This window comes from Ylistrum balloti, unplaced genomic scaffold, assembly GCF_031769215.1.
Source record: "Ylistrum balloti isolate Yb309-2 unplaced genomic scaffold, AGI_CSIRO_Ybal_v1 Utg369658, whole genome shotgun sequence".
Classification (NCBI taxonomy): domain Eukaryota; kingdom Metazoa; phylum Mollusca; class Bivalvia; order Pectinida; family Pectinidae; genus Ylistrum; species Ylistrum balloti.
Window position 1 is genome coordinate 376976 of NW_026781910.1, and position 20068 is coordinate 397043.

Here is a 20068-nt window from a genome sequence, read left to right on the forward strand (position 1 = left end):
TTAATGTAGATTGGGTATCTGAAACATAGGTACAAATTTGTCACATGTATATCTTTGAAGAGATAATTAATAAAGGAAAGAGAAAAGACAAAAACAAAGAAAATGCCAGAGATAAGCTTGATCATTTTCATATCTTAAAGTGACAAAAACTTCATTTTAAGAATCTATATTCATTCACAGAAACCAAGCTTCTCTTCAACCTTGTCAAAGTAAGATGGAAAGCCACAACATAATACTCTATGTCTAAAATCTAACATCCTTGTGTTTGGTATTATAAAAATTATCACACAAAAACAAAAAGATAGATCATTGCAATGATTGTATGTTCTACATGAACTATGTAATAAATATATACATATCATAAAGTCTAGAATTAACAGTCAGTTAAAATCCATACACACAACAGGATGAAAAATGTGACTTAGAGGGCCTGTACAGATCACCTTAAAAAAGGACTCATGGTGAAATGATTTAATTCAAAGTAATATTGTACACATGCCTCGCTGAATGAGGATATACCCAAGGCTTACTGTGAACCAATTCTACTGATTTTCCCAACACAGGAAGTTCGCAGCAATAAACTTTCATGAAACAGACTATGGTATATCATATCACATTTTTTGATAGTTATTTGTCCTTGTTTGTCTTTAGATCACTTTTTTCTCAATTATGAAAGTAAAACAAGCATGAAAGAAATCTGGTTTACTTGCCTGGTAATGCATAGTAAGTGTATGGATATGGTCAAACGACAAAAGGATCCCGAGAATCTCCCTACAGAAATGCCTGGTAATGCATAGTAAGTGTATGGATATGGTCAAACAACAAAAGGATCCCGAGAATCTCCCTACAGAAATAATTTACACTTTCTCAAGATCTCTTTCAAATCATGATATAAGAGGGAAAAACATGATCCCAGTGAGATATGATCATAAATATTCCTCACCAAGTGATCCAATGGGCTTGTATCACTTGGTCACTACGTTTATTATGCAAATATTTTTAACGATTTTAACTTTCCAGTATGCAAAAGGTGAAAAATACCTTTGATTATAAACAAATCATTGAATCAATGTCAAAGTTGGTAGCTTCTCCATCCCAGCATGGTGTGCTTGGCCAAATATCACCAACCTCAGACTCTAAGATACTCAAAAGAATTTGTTAAAAGGTTTTGTCTCATTTGGCTCAGGTGACCATGAAAATAGGTCAAGGTCATTGATTTTAACAAATTGGATACCCCTTCATTCTAGTATGCTACAACCTAACACCATGACCCTTGGCCTCATCTTAATGCTGGAGAGAAAGATAATGGAAACCACCCATGGCATGCATATCTGATCTTAATGGATATTCTGTCTGATCCCCAAATTCGAAGATAATGTTCTCACCAAAGGTTTTCTTCCTTACTCCCAATAATGCTACCCAATGGATAATTTAAGTTCAAAAGTATTTCATGAAGTTATAAAATGTTCGTAATATTTTGTAAATCATTTAATATTCAAAAGTATTTATTTTAAAGAATATGAAAATTTTCACAGTGTTTATGTTATCAATTAACAACTAAATACTGTAAAATCACAAATTTTTGTGTGTCTCAAATTCCAAGGTTTTGAAAAAACAATAACTATTTTGTTGACATTTTATTTTGTAAGTAAATATGATTCTATAATTGCATGAATATTTAGTATGGCAGGTCATGGAAATCCATTCATGGATCACAAGTACCCACAAAATTTCTTGAAATTTTAACAAAATATACTTTCTAAAAAACTGTTCTGCATTGCTTTCAGGGCCACAACACATAATTTCTTACTCAAAGTGGCAGAGTGGGCTTATTATTGGACAATGAAATTACATTTATTTGTATTTCTGCAGCAATCAAATAAAAGATATGAATCAGCATATTATCAACAATGAATAGTGGGATTATTTATAGTATAATTAATTACAATATAAATTAAGATAACACAGACAAGGATTACCTAACTTTTCACATACCAGCTGTCTAAGTGTCTAGTTGTTTACTTGTGAAATGAACAAGACCAGATTGTTACAGCTTCAATGAGCAGGAATGAGATAAAAATATTTTCAACAATGTTGTTTACATCACATCTGATTACTGACTAGTTATGTCAGAGAACTCTCTGAAGAAGTTTTGTTGAACACCTCCATCATTTGTTCACGAACACTTTGAGCCATATCAGAAACTTCTTCAATCTTCATTCCTTTTGTTGAGATTGGTGGCAGACATGTAATGATGAATTTACCTAGAAAAAAGAAAAAATAACAAGAATTTTTACCAGATATGGCAAACTTTTCACTGATACATGATGAATTATGTGAAGTCGAGATTAATGTAAGATGCATTTAAATGTATCAAAATAAACCATTTTTCAATTTCTCTTTTAACTCTTCAAATTTAGTTTCCTTAATAATCCACAATCCAAGAAGCCCTTGGTGCCCACCATTGTTTGATTTTTAAAAGTTGAATATTTTTCTTTCTTTTTTCTTCTTTCTTCTGTTTTTGTTCTTAATTATACCAGACATAAAATTCCTATTAAGAAGTTGTGATATTAATCTCTTAACTGCCAAACGGGAACTTACAAATGAAATTTGAGAAATGTCCATTCAAAACTATCAAGAAATACATTTAATAGTCAAAAGGAAAGATCGCAATCAGTCAGCCAGTTTGTTTTTCAGGTCAATCTAAAAATCAAATACACAAAACCAGTGAACAACGGAGACCTACATTTGAATTTGAGAAAGATCTATTAAGTACTTTTCAAGAAATAATGATAACAAACTTTGATTGTTGAAATTCATGATGACCACCTGTCGGCCATTTTGTTGTTCTGACCTGCTCAGATATCAAATTGGCACAACTAGGGACCAAGAGAAACTACATATGAAATTTGAGAAAGTTCCATGTATATTACTTCTCAAGATACAAACTTTCATTGTCAAATCCAATATGGCCTGTCAGCCATTTTGTTTTTCTGATCAGTCCTAAAACCAAGGGAAACCTACATGTACAATTTAAGAAAGATCAACCTTGTGCTTCTCAAGGTATAGCGATAACAAAAATTGTTTACAGACGGATGGACAAAGGACAGACATGGACCATCAATATCGGGTGATTGGAATAGCCCACCATCTGATGATAATATATAATAGACATGTGTGGGCTTACTGGCAAACATGGGATTACTGCCCAATAGAAATGGTAAAGTAAAGATCCTCCAAGGAATTGAAGTGAGGTTAAAACTGAGGAATAATTTTTCTCTTAATATTGGAGAAAACATGAATTTGTTAAGATCTGGCCAAGCTCTTGATGTGATATCACAAAGGAGATGATTGATACGTGTCATATAACAGGATCAGAATGGTGAAACTTTTCTGTTTAATCTGATTATTTAACAAGACATCAGATTGAGTTATTACTTAAAAGCCATGTATATATCTTACCTGCAGAAAACCTTTTCTCCTTCTTGTTGTAAAATTCAGAATAGGAGGAGAAAACGACAGGCACAATGGGCATCTGTAGAAGTAAAAAAAGGAGTTTAAAGGAAATGTCTTACATGTGATGACATGGTACTTCAGTTACATTGGTGTTTCTACCAAGATTAACCAATTCAAGCTATCTCTGTTAGTTCTTAACCTCCGGACAAATTTCCAAATTTTTGTGAGTGGACAAAACATGTTTCTGTAAATCACACAACGTTTATCAATAAATAAACAAGTAGAGATAATTCAACCATAATCTTTCTGTAATTGTATAATCTTCATTCTGACATGGAAAGTGGCCTCTGATCATGTATTTACTTCTTCATTCTCATCAACTTTGCTACATTTCATATTTACATATCTGCCAGTAAATCACTTAAAAATTGACCTTTAATTTTGACACCGACTTAGTGATTTGTCAATTGATTTTGATAAACTTTATCCCATAATATTATGACAAGAAATATGTCATTACAATATTCAGAATTTGACCTTGACCTCTAAGTTGACCTGCCTTTATATTGTCACATCAAAGTATTTACCAGAAGAACTTTTAGGTAATCCTCTTATTTTGGTAATGACTTTATCTACAACTGAACATCAGTGACATAATAACAGAGTATATAGCAATGTCTGTTAAAAAGCTTTATCTCTACACCATCTAATTCAAGAAACATGGTGGTCTCCCTTGCTTAACAGGTGCACTCTGGTTTGTCATAGGGAACAATTAGTAGGATCTTTCCTAGCTGAAGGGTAGGACTGAGAAATCTCCAAGGAGGAGATTGTTTCACATGAGGCTTTGCCTGTCAGGAATCTCCTAGTTACTTGAAGGCAGGGAAAACCACATTATTGGAAAAAGTTGATTTTTTAAACATTAATTGTATATGAGTGGGCATGTGATCACACATGATCTCCCTGTCAGATAAATAGGATAATTGATTTATAAAGTACATGAACAACTTACAGACAAACACAATAGCCAGATGACGAGTGCAAATCTATTGTTCTGCCAGACAGTACTATTGAGGAATTTAAAATACCCAGCATGACTAAAGTTATCAATACAATATATTGACAAGACTTTCTAATAATTGATATATTTAAAGGACTTTCTAGTTTAACTTTGAATATCATAAAATGAAAATGACGAATACTCTCTGAAAATAATTTTATTGGACATTAATCAAAAGGCAATAATTATGTAATTAAGAAGTTGCAGGCCCTGAATTTGGTACACTGCACATTCTCTTAGTATAACTAATGTATACACCAAGTTTCAATAACTAAATTATGGAAGAGAGTTATGGTTCTTGTGCACTGTACTTCTCCTTACTGAGATCTATCCATGACGTTTCATGGTGATACCTCTTATAGTTTTTGTGATATGTTCTTGACAAAATTATGACAGATGGACAACTAACAAAGCAACGAATATATAATCTCCCTTTGGGGAGCATAAAAATAAGACAAACCTGAGCTAACACGGCTAGATGAAATGCTCCCTTTTTAAATGGTAACATTGTTGCATCATGGTTTCTTGTACCTTCCGGGAATATTATAATGGAGATCTGGTAACAAAAGAAAAACACTATCAATCTATGTATAAGTAATATGTCAATCTAGGGACGATATCATAATAAATCAATGAAGGTTATATAACATACAGGTACACCCCGTGGGGTGATATTCTTGGTTGTCTAACCCGAGGCTATGCCGAGGTGTGATATTCTTGGTTGTCTAACCCGAGGCTGTGCAGAGGGTTAGGCAACTGAGAATATCATCCCAAGGGTTTGAGATTTCTCTGTTACACCTTCAAAGTAGGAGATGATTATTTTTCTCCCATCATACTTTTTCTCAGAGAGCCTTAGCTTCGGTGATAATCAGCTTGTAAACAAACAGGTAAAAATACTGTTCATATGTAGCAGATGACATGTGTAGAAGTAGTTCCGGTTCACTTCCGGTGCACACGCTACCTGTCATACCCTAGGGGTTGACAGAGAAATCTTGAACAAGTAAAATGGGTGACAAGCCTGTGAATGATGGGAGAAATATATTTCTCATCTTGGTAATTTGATATTGTAGATTGTGATTAAACTTCAAGGCATGAAAACAGGGCTAGAGACTTATTTGTCTTGTATTTACATGCCAAAACACAATGCTCACAACTCATACACTTCATAATTGAAAAAATGTCTTCTTTTGTTAATTGAAACAGAGTATATAAAATATATTTTTCCTTCATAAGGTTGGAATAAAATTTTCAAATTAAAAATCAACGAATCATGCCATATCATTGATAGTTTAAAGCACTTCAATTCATATTGGTATTTCTCTAAAAGAAGCAATGTGACCTTTGACCTTAGTCTTGACAGATGGCTACCCAAATAAGATCATGAGTAAGCTTGTTTGCTGGGTTTATTACAACTAGAAGAATTTTGAAGTGGGGACGTTTTACATTAGCTGGTGGCAACTTCAATGAAAATATACAGGAGGCCCATCATACATCCTTAAGCGCAATGGAGATAAAAAGAAGAAGTTTCTTGCCAAAGGATACACAGCACATATTGGTACAATTCTTAGCTTCCTGAGAAACACAAATGATAAAGAGAGAAAATGTCAAACCACACACTATGTATATATATATATATATATATATATATATATATATATATATATAGTTGTGTTATAGGCTAACACACTGCTGACTCAGCTATCGTGACCACTCTCATGTGCAGGATATGATGGTGTGATAGAGTAAATATGGACTAAATCAGTTGAGGAGTTCATTGAGGCTTATAAGATATCTTGTACACAAGCTTTTTATTTCAGAAGTGGTCAACAGTTACCTATTGACCATTAACACAGACCAGTAATCACTGATATCTAATCAGGTGTAAAAGTGAACTTAAACTTGTCAACAGGTTCAATTTCAAAACCAGAAGTACAAGAATTACTTTCATTTCCACTAAGAGAAAATGAGAGCTCTTTGTTATTTAAAAATACTGAAAAACATTATTAATAATCGTAATGTTAAATAAACATTGTTTCAACTTCAGTCATTGTTTATTTTGTTTTGATACACAAACCAATCTAAAGCTAAAGGATGGTATTTGAAGACAGAAATTATAAAATGTATTGTTAGTACATAGGATGTGTTAAGATTAAACACACTGTGCAATGTATAGAAAATTATGCTAACCTTTTCTTTCTTGATATATTCGCCTGCTTCTGAAAGTGTGGAAACAGCTTTGCTGTGGTTCACCCGATCAACAAATACAGAACCTAACATCCACATCAACAGTCCCAAGGGGCCCATGTACATCAAAGATTTTTTGGCTAAGACGGAACAACGTTTTGGCCAAATCTCCATCAAACCTGTAAAAAATAAAAGCCAAGTACAATCCATCTTAAAACAAAAATGTCTTGTTAGTTTTAGAATAGTATTACTACAGGATAATATTCAGTTGACTATTTCTCTAAGATTAACCACCTGTCTGAAATTGCATACTATGATGAAAGGAACTTAAACAATGTGTTGTAATTTCCTCGCTTAAAGTGATTTTATATGATCATTAACAATCACTGCTTCTCTGGTGATCTTATTTTTTATTTCACAGAAGACAAGAGGCCCATGTCCCTTAACAGTCATCTGACAATCAACAAATGGATGGACAATCCATAGAATTTGCTGATGGTGGTCTGACAAATCTGATAAATTCAGATTTAAAAATATTCCTTAAAAGTAGCAGAAACTCATAAATGGTAGGTTCTGTTCATCAAAAACAGTTGTGCAATCATGTTACAAAATGGTCACTGTGGTTAAAGTTTTGATCACACTAAAAAATAACAACATATCATCTCTTTGTTTTCCTCAACAAATCAAACTCAAAATATTTTTGTCAATGGTGTGAATGAAACTGAGAAGAAGTTCAGACTATTTGTTCAAGTTGAAATATTTTAGACAAAAGCAAAAAAAAAAAAAGATTTGGTCAGTATAACCTCAGGATCACATTAATTTATGCACTTTTGATATTGTTGCCACTTCCTAATAATGTTTCAGGCCAAATTTGGTTGGAATTCATAGAAGCATTATGGAAGAATAGCATTTTGAAGCAAAATATTGACTAATTTCCCCACTTGGGGCACTGCCCCTACTCCCTAGTACTCAAATCAACTTTCTGAATTTAAGACTTAATTGTCCACCTCTACTTATGTTTCAGACAAAATTTGAATGAAATCCATTCAATAATAAAAGAACATTAACATTTTGAAGCAAAGTATTGTCTAACAACTCTTTTGGGGCTCCATTCCCAGGTCCCTACATGTTGAATCAACTTTCTGAATTTAAGAAATAATTCCTCTCCCCAAATAATGTTTCAGATCAAATTTGGTTGAAATCAACCAAGGCGTTAAGTAGTGTTTTAAAGGAAAAGTTTATGAATGGCATAGGATGACGGACGATACACGATAGCAATTGGCAATCTTGAGCCATCGGGGCAGATAACCTAAACTAAAAATTCATACCATAAAATCAGTTATATTGGAAGGGGATGTATTTTTTATTGAATGGGTACTCCAATGGACATGGATTGTAGTACTAGCAGAGTTCATGTACAAGATTCAATCACGAAATCAAGTGCCAACAAAAATGTATATTTTTGGAAAACCATGAAATTTCAGCCTCACAAAAATATACGATTTTTAAGTATATATGAAAATACTGTTAACAACCTTATTATGGGCAATTAAACTTCATTTCTAACAAATTAGTGTGATGATGAATTTTTTGCATCTGCAATAAATTCTATATGGAAAACTGCAATTTATATTTAAGTACAGTACTTTCAGCTCTGAAAGTACTAAAATAAGGTTACTACTAAAATATGAATGTTTACATTAGATGACAAGAATTAAGCCTGAGGAAGCATGGTTGTCATATTTTACATTAATACCTTGATAGAGAACCATCCATCATGTGTCAAGTTCCTGGTCTATTTAAGAACAGGAAATACCCGTCCATCTAGTATATCATAAAACTGTAAGGGAGGGAGGGGGATGGAGGGGGAGGGAAAAAGGAAGAAGGAGGAGGGGAGGGAAAGGGAGGGAGATGGAGGAGGATATATAACACACCCTTACAGGACAGTAGGATATCAGCGGATTTGCTTGACCAAATTTTCAACATTTTATTTTCTAATTTTCATTATAAAATAATTGTTATTTCACACAAAAACAAAACTTAAAAATATAGAACATTCAATCTAGGGACCAGGCTGGATTGCAATGCCAACACAACTAGTAAAGGGCATATTCTTTCCAGGTAAAGTCATTATTGTTATGCCCAGTTTTTTAAGTCATTATTGTTATGCCAAGTTTTTTAAGTCATTATTGTTATGCCCAGTTTTTTAAGTCATTATTGTTATGCCCAATTTTACAAAGAGATTCATTGAATACTTTTATAAACAAGGGATCTATGACAAGATTAAAGTGGTAAAAAATCATGGGACATTAAAAAAATTACCAAACAAATTTAATGAACTTTGATGATTAACACACTCACCAAACAGATCTAGTGAACTTTGATGATTAACACACTCACCAAACAGATCTAATGAACTTTGATGATTAACACACTCACCAAACAGATCTAATGAACTTTGATGATTAACAACTATGATACAAGGTGATACAGCCTCCAGATTCTCACGTCCTCGTACATCTATAGATATTCCAAAAAGCCTCCTTTCAAGTTTTACAATAAATGCTGGATATCTGAAAGAGAGTAAAATATTAGCAAATTAATGTGATTTGTCAAGAAGAAATTAAGGTATTGATTAGAAAAAAATGGAAACTGATGAATTGTGCTCCCTTGAAAATCTGACATTTGAATTATGCTGGCATTTACAGAGATTAAGCCTACAAATTCCAGTTCAGCATGTGTTCATTTCTTTCAACCCATGCCCCTTGTGTGAATCATAATGGACCATTCACTCAATTTGACCTATAGTCTCAATCAGACTTACACTTACATTACCTAAAATGGTACATGACACATTGTCACGCCTAAGACCTAGAAATATTCCTATCTCAACTAAGACATCATAACCCAAACAATTGATTTGACCTTCGACCTCATTTTTACCTTGATCTTCAAAGTGCAAAATTGGACATGGTACAACTGGCACAATATCACAATCCTGCATTTATCCATGAGATTTCAAAGACCTACTTTGTACTTTCATATATGAAGAAATATGACCTTGACAAAGAATGTGAATACCGTTCTGAAAGTGACCTTGACCTTTGGTGAGAACAAAGCATTGGAATTCCACATATATTCATGTGATTGCATTCATCTATTTTAATTAAGTGAAAAAGGCCCGGATAAGAATCTAAGAGGGATGAAATTGACTTTTAAACACCAACATGAACTTGACCTTGGGTGAACAGTTGAATGACATACTGGTACTTTCCTTGAATAAGAGTGTTTTTGGTCTTGGGATTGAATTCAACTATCAACCTCTTTGTGACTTTGACCTTTAGATTTGAACTTAAAAGAAAATAAAAGATAGTTGGACAAGCAAATGAACAATTAGGCAAAACAATCATGACTATATGGTTAGTATATGCTTCCAGTTTTTTGTGGGAACAGTGCATAAAAATTTTGATCTCTGGTGGGTATACATAATGAGAATGGATAAAATGGATAAAGTGCTGAACTATAGCAAACATGAAGATGGGAAACATAAATATCAATCTAATGAAGGGAGGTGGAAATCAGAAATAAAACACAATCAACCTTTCAAGGTAACTGAGAAAAGTGATTGTAATTTTTTTATGATTTTTATGATGGGTCTAGAGCAGCATTTCCAAAATTTTGATGAGTCTAGTAACAAGGACAAAGTGGCTTCTCAAAATTTGAGGAAGTTCCACAGGTAAGGCACTGAATTCAAATATCTGAGTCCCAAAAATCACTGAAAATGGTCTTTATTCAGAGATGCTAGCTATTGCTATGAATTGTATAAAATTGGGAAAGGAAATGTTTGGTCTTTATTGAAAAGCATGTTACATACAAGTGACCTTTATAGACAGGTATTTTATATAAATGTGATCTTTATAGACTGGTATTTTGTATATATACATGGTCTTTATAGACAGGTATAAATGCTAGCAGTTATTTCATTGTTCTTCTTTGAATCAAAGTTTATGCCTTTGCTTATTTGGCTTGTTACAAGGTAAACAGGGTTTTACATGTGGTGATGAATTATGATTGAAAATTTTACTCTTTGGTTGGTTATACCTACCTACACATTCTGTATGTGAATAATCATCTATTAAGGCATGAGAGGGATGGTCAAGAAAGGTTTGTATATCACATGCCTGAGGTAGGTACTGAAGGTAAATGTCCTAGTCCATCAGATTTTTTCTCTAGATTTTTAAATCTAGAAATTTCCTTATAAAATAGAACTATTTTGGGTTTGCATCTTTCACTTCATAGCTTATAGATTTTAAGATCAAAGTTTTCTGTGTGTGATTTTTTTTAATCTTATACAATAGTACAAAATATAACAAGAGACACTTGGATTTTCTGGTCAACATCTGACTAAATTTACCTATTTCATAAACGATATGACAGCAGAAGTGGTACTGTAATAAATTATTCAATGATTGAAGTAGTTCTGAAAAGTAGACAAAAATATAAAAAAAATTCAATGTACTGAAATTATTGAATGGCTAAACATATTGATAATTTATATATTTAACATTTTAAATGTAAGATAAAATCTATCACATGCAAAACAATTACTTTTATAGAAGATGACTATCAACCAACAAAAAAAAAAAAAAAAAAACACCAACAACAACAACATGACCATATAGTCATTGATATGTCATATTAAAATCTACTGCTTGTGTTATAAAAACTTTTATTCTATTGATTGAATTATGTTACAAAATGGTGTCAGTTGCTGCTTTGTCAAAGTTTTGAAAATGCAGAAAAATGACAATACATTTTCGGCTTCCTTTCCATAACATCGCAATGAATTTTCTGATCAGTGACACTGGCAGAACTAGAAACATTTTCAAATAATACCACATAATGTAACAATTTACAACTGTCCTACGCAAAAGAAATATCTATGACTTATTAAGCTGAAATGAATACAAATATGGAAATGGCAATAATAGGTTAAAATGCCAAGAGGAAATAATAATGTATGATTTGATAATAAATTAATGTATACAATGTTTTATAGAGATGATAAAAAAGATTGAAAAACAAAAACAAAAGGCAATAATTCTGAAACATTGTTGAATCCAAATTCTGCTTATGAAGACATTCCTATTGTTATGGTTTTGAGGTCTACCAGGTGAGATGACATAAAAAGTGTATAAAATATCAAATGATTTAAAATGGAATACATATATCATTACATAAGTAAAATCAAATGAAAAGCTAATTTTAGCTCAAATCTAGGCTTTTTCGAAGCCTTCTTGAGAAGCAACTTAGAAAACATCACCCAAGGACATGCTTTCTTGATTTATTATATAGTAAAAAATTGGTCTAGGACTTTTTAAAGCTCCCCCCACTTCCTTCCCTACCAGTCTTACATTAGATATAGTATTAGTATTCACAGCTACAATTCATGGTCACATCACCTGCTCCATAATTTAAGAAGAATTATTATTTTTTCTGGTAAATGTCTGAAACAGAAGAGGTTTTTGGGTTCATTTTTCAAAGTGCCTCTTCTATATTGAGATGCTTCTTCCAGTGCAAGGTGATGATGGCATCATGTGGTATTTTTCCTTTAACATTTTACACGGTTCTATCATGTCCCTACTTACTTTACTAGAGGCCAATGCTACGTCTTTCAACCTCTGAGGCCATCAGGAGGAATAAATCATACTATGTCTCTGTCATAATTTCAAGAAATAATGTTATGGATCATAATATAGCAGACCACTGATGTACCATGATCACATGACAATAATTTTCGCTTCATATACATATTGCTCAAAAATAGGCAGATTTCACTGGTTTGGTTTACTCCCGATAAAATGTTGTTACGTTAACAAGATATATATAAATACATACAGGTATCAACTAAATCAGAGTTGAACAACCTGATGTAAAATCTTTCCAACTGATTTTGTCGGAAAGTAATAATTTGTCTATACCAGTGATGATTGGTTTATCAAATTATCATGCATTTGATCATAATTGAAACCATTTAACTTATGCTAGTTTATCATTATAAATTGCACTCTTTTTTTAATAAATACGTTGAGTGTTCAATCCAAAAATGACCAAGCCAGTTTTCCCCTGAGAAAATTGTATCAAGATGGTTTTGGAAGACCATTGAATGTTCTTAATGTTACCGTGGTCACAATCTTTGTGGATGAGGCAAAACAATTTCTCCTGATGATTACTCTCAGCAAAGATATCAAAACTGCTGTTACACAAATTCAGTTAGAAATTCCAGTCACATTTTATTATGTAATGAATGTGCCTTGTATACTACCTATTTATGTATTAACAGTATGTTTGATGTGCTATATCTAGTGTACAGGTAATGAGCGGTTTTATCCGATGTATTCATCTGGGGTATTACACCCTTCACTTATATTTTCTGCTGATAATTATATCAATGTTATCCAGGTTATGTTCACATGTATGAGACCAGTGGTCACTGGCCAAGGGTCTTTTTTCATTTAGCTGCACCTGGAAGTGGTTGGCAAGGTAATTTACCTATTTTTGAAATTTGGACCTCACTACGCTTGCTGATATTGAATTGCCAGCATAACAGGGAACCTGGGATGAGTGTACAGCAGGGGTATTGGTGCAACGCAGAGTTCACTGAGGAATGCCAGGAGTGCCATGCAAGAGACATTAGCATAGTTGCCTACCTAAGTGGTTCCTGGCAATTCCATATCAGCAAGGCAGCGTTGGCTGCATGTGCTAGATGTGCTGAACCATTTAGTTAATACATAGGTATATATATATATATATAAATAAACTTCATTGTACTGTTGCTTTTCATTTGTACTATTCATGTCTGTGGAAAAAACCACAGAAAAACGTTACAATTTCATTGTTAATCCTCCCTCTCCATTTACATTATTTTTTTTTTGTTTTTTTTTTTTACAACGTGAGACCGGTAGCTGTTATTTCTGTATACATTGGGATAGATATACTTGTATATAGTTGTATTTCATTGTTGTTAGAAATGGGGAAGATATTTACAAAACACTTTTTCGCAAGGAGAAACATGTTTCCTTTTCGGCATTAAAACAATTTTCACTAATCTGTTCCTAGCACTAAGTCACGCGAAATTCTATCACAAATACTTATGCAAGCTGACGTAACTTACTTGTAATTTTCCGGTCTCCTTGTTCGCATGATTGTCATTGGTAGAAGGAAGATAACCAGGAACATCGAGAAGGTCATGTTTAAAGTGAAGTATAATATAAACTTGGCATTGTATTTAAAGGTACTATTCAATTCATATAACACGGGCAACAACAGTAAAAATATGATTATTGCCCACTGAACCCAATCCAGTGCCATGTTCACAGTAGCAAGTCCTTAACGCATACTATGCTAACCGGAGACAACTTTTTCAGCAAAACCGGATGTTGCTATAATCGGGGTCAAAGGTCATGCATTAAACCACTTCCGCGTAAGTTTCGCAATTAAAGATGCGCGACCCTTAGTATGAATAACATCTAGTATTCGAGGAAGCTTTCTCTCCTCGCAGAAAGGAAGTTATAATCTTTATAAGCCAGAATATATAGTAAAAATCATTCAAAACATTGTTGAGGCTTTTTTAAACACGTGCACGCGACGATACCGAACCTATGGCAAGACAAAGTGGTAAAAGGCCAGTCTTACTGGATATCCATCATTCATTCATTGATATACATTAAGTACTTATGAAAAATTAAAAAAGATGATTAATGCATCGATTTAAGGATATTTATAAAACAACAGGGAAGAGAACTCTTGTAGGTTCTCCATCGGAACTCATTTGAATCTTCCTATGGTAATTTATAGATAGTCTAGCGAAGGTTTATGGAATAGGTATCTCAATATACATTGTTCTCACTTGGCACGACTCATAAACACCCGTATCTGAAACGCAAACAACACAAGCAAAAATCCAGTCCACTATGCATCACACAACTCCAGGGTAAAAATCCAATCCAGTCTGCATCATACAAATTGTATACATGGTGGACTGGATTCTTGCTTGTGATGTTTACTATCCAGATACAGGTGTCTGTGGCCTGAATCAGGGACGTATACGTCCCTGCCTAAATATAACAGCAGGGAAAATTTTATATTAGAAAAATATCTTACTTTTGTTCTATTTAAACAGATGTTCTCGGTAACGTTTAAAGTGATACAATTCAAGACCACAACAAACTGATTTTTATCTGTGATAAAAGACAAAGGTCGTCTCGGCCTAAAAGTACTCGCCCAGAGAGAAGTCGTGATCATATAGGGGAGGATCATCGCGCAAACTATACTAGCATGGCGTATTGGAATTACATAGGGAAAGAGCGAGTCTGCTAAGGAACGGATAAAAGGTGAACACAACCGTGCAGTAGACATAAACAGAACTATGGTACAGAACGTAATATTTTCAACAAACTACACCGCAAATACAACCCAAATTATCAACGTTAGAAATAAAGTGAATTTGCGCCAAATATTGAAAACGATAACTTAAGTGAAATCTGGAGGAGACTAAGACGAATTGGTAACGACAGAAAGTGTTGAATTCCTTGGGAAACAGTAAGTGATGGCGATGAAATGATTAATGATGTCAATTCGGTTCTAGATCGTTGGAGATCAGACTACGAGAGGTTATAAAGCCTTTATAATCCTACTCATGTACCAAAACAGCCCTCCGGATAATAACACGGAACTGAACTTTCCAATAACTTTAGAATAAGTGAAATCCGTGATTCAATATATAAATAAAATCGTCATATATGGTAACTTATACGACTATAGAATTGATGAACGAGTTTGATATGTTGGTGGATTTTGGTGTGTAATCTTAATAGTATTCTATGAGAATTAATGTGTGACACTTAAATAAAATCAACTATTACTTATTTCTTTTATGGAGCTACATGAGGCCGCTGGTGTCGAAGGTATTCACTACAGAAATTGTACGTAAAATGTTCGCTCCGAGTCGTTCGGAAACCACTAGCATACCCCAGTCTCACTCTCTTATCGGTACCATGTAAAGTATGTTGTGTCAATACTTTAACATGAATTAATGTTTTTTGTTGAGAGTAAAATTTACCAGAGTGATGTACTGACACTTCCTGACGGATACGATGTAAATGTAAAGTCAGAACAGATTGTGAAAAATAGCAGGTGGTAAAGTTATATTTAAATAAGAAATTGAGTCATTTATGACTTTCAGCAATACAGAATCAGAATATGGTTGTTATTGATAAAACTGTATATAATACCCGAATGATCTATTTATGTTTCACCAGAGACTTTTAATGAGATTGAAGCTAAAATACTTCAACTATCTAAAACTCATAGTTCAAAAAAATAAAAAATAAAAGATTTAAATATTGTTAATTGACGTATTGGAAGTGACAAATTAATTGGTAAAACAACTTGTCACAATAAGACTGTAATTGATTATCTAGTATCGTCTTCTGATAATTTCCCTCTATTTACAGAGTTTGAAGAAATGGATTTTGATCCTCTCATATGAGATGTACATTGTAGGCTACATTTTTTATAGGGTTAGGGTATTATACCAAATTGTATAATAGATAACAAACAAAATCCTATCAGTGTAAGTGTAACATAGATTGATGACAGAAAAGTTAGATTTATAGATCTGGTTCAGGGTAATAGTGCGCTTTTTAACTGGAAAATGTGTAATGTATGTTAATAGTAATCTTGTATTACAAGAATCTATAAATGAGGTTACCTCAGTAATACATATTCCAGCATGCTGCTATGGAAACGTTTGGCACTAAAACAAGTGGTCCCATATATAAGACAAGGCGTACAGGCAATGGTTCTGTAGAGAATGTTTAGTAAAAAGGCAGGAATACTCCAGCATGGCTGTACAGTACAGTAGTACAGGCAGTGGTTCTGTAGAGAATGTTTAGTAAAAAGGCAGGAATACCAGCATGGCAGTACAGTACAGTAGTACAGGCAGTGGTTCTGTAGAGAATGTTTAGTAAAAAAGGAATACTTCAGCAGGAATACAGTAGTACAGGCAGCATGGCAGTACAGTACAGTAGTACAGGCAGTTGTTCTGTAGAGAATGTTCAGTAAAAAGGCAGGAATACTTCAGCATGGCAGTACAGTACAGTAGTACAGGCAGTGGTTCTGTAGAGAATGTTTAGTAAAAAGGCAGGAATACCAGCATGGCAGTACAGTACAGTAGTACAGGCAGTGGTTCTGTAGAGAATGTTTAGTAAAAAGGCAGGAATACCAGCATGGCTGTACAGTACAGTAGTACAGGCAGTGGTTCTGTAGAGAATGTTTAGTAAAACGGCAGGGATACTTCAGCATGGCAGTACAGTACAGTAGTACAGGCAGTGGTTCTGTAGAGAATGTTTAGTAAAAAGGCAGGAATACTTCAGCATGGCAGTACAGTACAGTAGTACAGGCAGTGGTTCTGTAGAGAATGTTTAGTAAAAAGGCAGGAATACTCCAGCATGGCTGTACAGTACAGTAGTACAGGCAGTGGTTCTGTAGAGAATGTTTAGTAAAAAGGCAGGAATACTCCAGCATGGCTGTACAGTACAGCAGTACAGGCAATGGTTCTGTAGAGAATGTTTAGTAAAAACGCAGGAATACTCCAGCATGGCAGTACAGTACAGTAGTACAGGCAGTGGTTCTGTAGAGAATGTTTAGTAAAAACGCAGGAATACTCCAGCATGGCAGTACAGTACAGTAGTACAGGCAGTGGTTCTGTAGAGAATGTTTAGTAAAAAGGCAGGAATACTCCAGCATGGCAGTACAGTACAGTAGTACAGGCAGTGGTTCTGTAGAGAATGTTTAGTAAAAAGGCAGGAATACTTCAGCATGGCAGTACAGTACAGTAGTACAGGCAGTGGTTCTGTAGAGAATGTTTAGTAAAAAGGCAAGAATAGTTCAGCATGGCAGTATACCATAGGAATACCATAGCGCCAATACCATCATAAAAAGTGCAGAACCCCTACTAATAAAATGTAATAAAGACAAATTGATGGACTATATAATTATTTCAAAAATCTGAATGCAGTTGACTCTAGTACTGATAAGGATGATGAGGCGTTACCAGAGAATGATGAAAATGTATGTGATGATCTACTAAATGAAATGATAACAGAGATGAATTTATATATGCCAGTAATAAATTATTTAAAAGTGAAGTTGGAGGCTATGATAAAATAATAAATTATTAAAAGTACGTAGTTTATGTTTATGTCAAATTGTTTAATGTTGTAGTAAATACAGGAATTGTCCCAGAACAATGGAAAATGGGAGTAATTAAACCTATCTATAAAAACAAAGTTTACTCTGATAATTAAAGGGCGAGAACTCTGATGTCTTGTCTTAGAAAGGTTTTTACCTCTATCTTTAACAAACGACTTACAATATTATCTGATGAAATACAAATTATATCCGATGCTCAAGCGTGCTTCAGGAAAGGATTCTCTACAACAGAGAATATGTTAATACTCTATTCTTTAATATCTATATACTTTGATATGGATAAACTATTACTGCACATTCATCGATTTTGGAAAGCCTTTGATACCGTTTGGATATGTAGACTATGAAGAAAGTTGCTTAGAAGTAATGTTTCAGGAAAAAAAATATTGTTATTTTTATATGTATTCAAGGGCGAATTCTCGTGTCGTAAATGACCAAAGAAACGAATGATTTTTTTCTGTGTGTGTAATGTCGGAGTAAAACGAGGGGAAATATGTTTTTGTTTGCAATCTTTCTGAACGATTTAGAGGATTTTTTTCAACCAAAACGAAGTAGAGTGCGTTGGTGAAATGGATCATTTCTGTTACTGAACGGAAAGTATCAGAGTGGTAGATTCAGATATGTGGTTTAATCCGATTGAGTGGAATTAGATTCAGAGCTAAAACTAGAAAAAAGTTTTACAAATAAGACAAAAGAGGCGGTCGAGGACAATAGATTGTTGTTAGAGTTGAGGAATGTAGTTCAGTTATTAGCGTAAACGTGGATACGTTTACTAAAAGAAACAAGAAGTAAAGTGTTACATTAGGAAAAAGTTCTCTGCAACCATACAGCAGTTATCACTCTCGGCTAGGTTCATGTCCTAATAGATGTTCATATAAGTCTTACCACAGCAGGGAAAAACGTAGCTCGTGGAGCGACATGTTATAAATCAGGTATACCATTTTTTGGAAACGTGATCGACGATTTTAAACAGCAATTATGAATAATAAGAGCGCAAATCGAGCGTAGTTCTTAAATGACTGTAAAATGGTACCTTAAACATTGTTGCCTCCAATCCGATATGTGTAACAAATGATAATCGTATGGTCCTTAAAATCGAAAACAGTACTCCAGAAGAGAAAAAGTCACGCACAAACGTCTCTTGAAAATATTTGGAGATAACTGGAGACTTGTTATGAATATTAGAGTTACCTCTCTTGTACAAAAGTTGCGCACTAAGTCACGATAAGTTTAGACTTTGTTCAATGAAACAAAAATATAACAGTGTTTTTTTGTTTAAAGAATAACTCACGTCCAAACATAGAATAGTTTGCAAAAAAAAGCATGTAAATTTGGAATGAAACATTTGACAATGCAAATATTTTGATAACAGAAGAGCAAACAGAACACATTAATGCAGACGAATTAACGGTATGAAAATACACAAATCGATACGAAAATCGGCAGTAATTGTTAGGTCTTGATCAACGTTACAAGTCTCCTTTATTCTGTTAACATTATCCCATTATTCACAAATAGATATAGAGTACCGTATATGCCTAGGTTCATTGCATTGTATTTATGCATTAATTCAGTCCGATTCCTCGATTCCGGTAACTATAAAGCTACGTTCTGTTTGTTTTTGCCTTTTCCATATTAATAACAATGATGAACATCGTTGACGTATACCAGCAATGTCACAATATATCATTAGATTAGTTCACACAGTTAAGTGTGTAATTTTACATTACGTTTTTGTAATGATGATTGTTTCTCACTTTGTGAACGAAACATTGCTCAGGTAATATACAGGATTCTCCTGGCAGTGTCTCAAATACGGCAAAAAGGCGCTTACCTACCCGAACATATTCACCTTCTTTGTTGCATCTATCGCATTCATGTTAAATGTTCTTGTTTCAGAGCGTGATATGCAATGATTAGTCAATTCAAAACTGTCCATTAAAATTAATTATGTACCTTATATATATGAAACTAAGCGCGTGCAATCTATGGTGTGTGGACGACTACGTATATTTACATAGGAAACACGTGGTATTTTCGATGCAGTGTGCGATTTTACAACTGCATATATACGTTTGTGTTAATGTTCTTTTTTTT

General features: G+C 33.7%; 1 protein-coding gene across 1 annotated transcript; it reads right to left on the reverse strand.

Moving 5' to 3' along the window:
- Positions 1–2124: 2124 nt before the first annotated feature.
- Positions 2125–14068, reverse strand: LOC132558469 (1-acyl-sn-glycerol-3-phosphate acyltransferase alpha-like). Its single transcript, XM_060223048.1, has 6 exons — positions 13872–14068; positions 9137–9270; positions 6701–6876; positions 4974–5069; positions 3463–3535; positions 2125–2264 (listed from the first exon to the last, which is right to left on the reverse strand). The coding sequence occupies exons 1-6, from the start codon at positions 14066–14068 to the stop codon at positions 2125–2127; spliced, it is 816 nt and encodes a 271-aa protein (XP_060079031.1).
- Between the last annotated feature and the right edge of the window lie 6000 nt (positions 14069–20068).

Excerpts from the sequence above, each read along its gene's own strand:
- LOC132558469 (XM_060223048.1), bottom strand. The coding sequence starts at position 14,068 with ATGGCACTGGATTGGGTTCAGTGGGCAATAATCATATTTTTACTGTTG. Across the intron at positions 5,070-6,700 it reads AATATATCAAGAAAGAAAAG|ATCTCCATTATAATATTCCC; the intron begins GTTAGCATAATT and ends TTTTGTTACCAG. Across the intron at positions 2,265-3,462 it reads GGAGAAAAGGTTTTCTGCAG|GTAAATTCATCATTACATGT; the intron begins GTAAGATATATA and ends TCTTTTTTCTAG.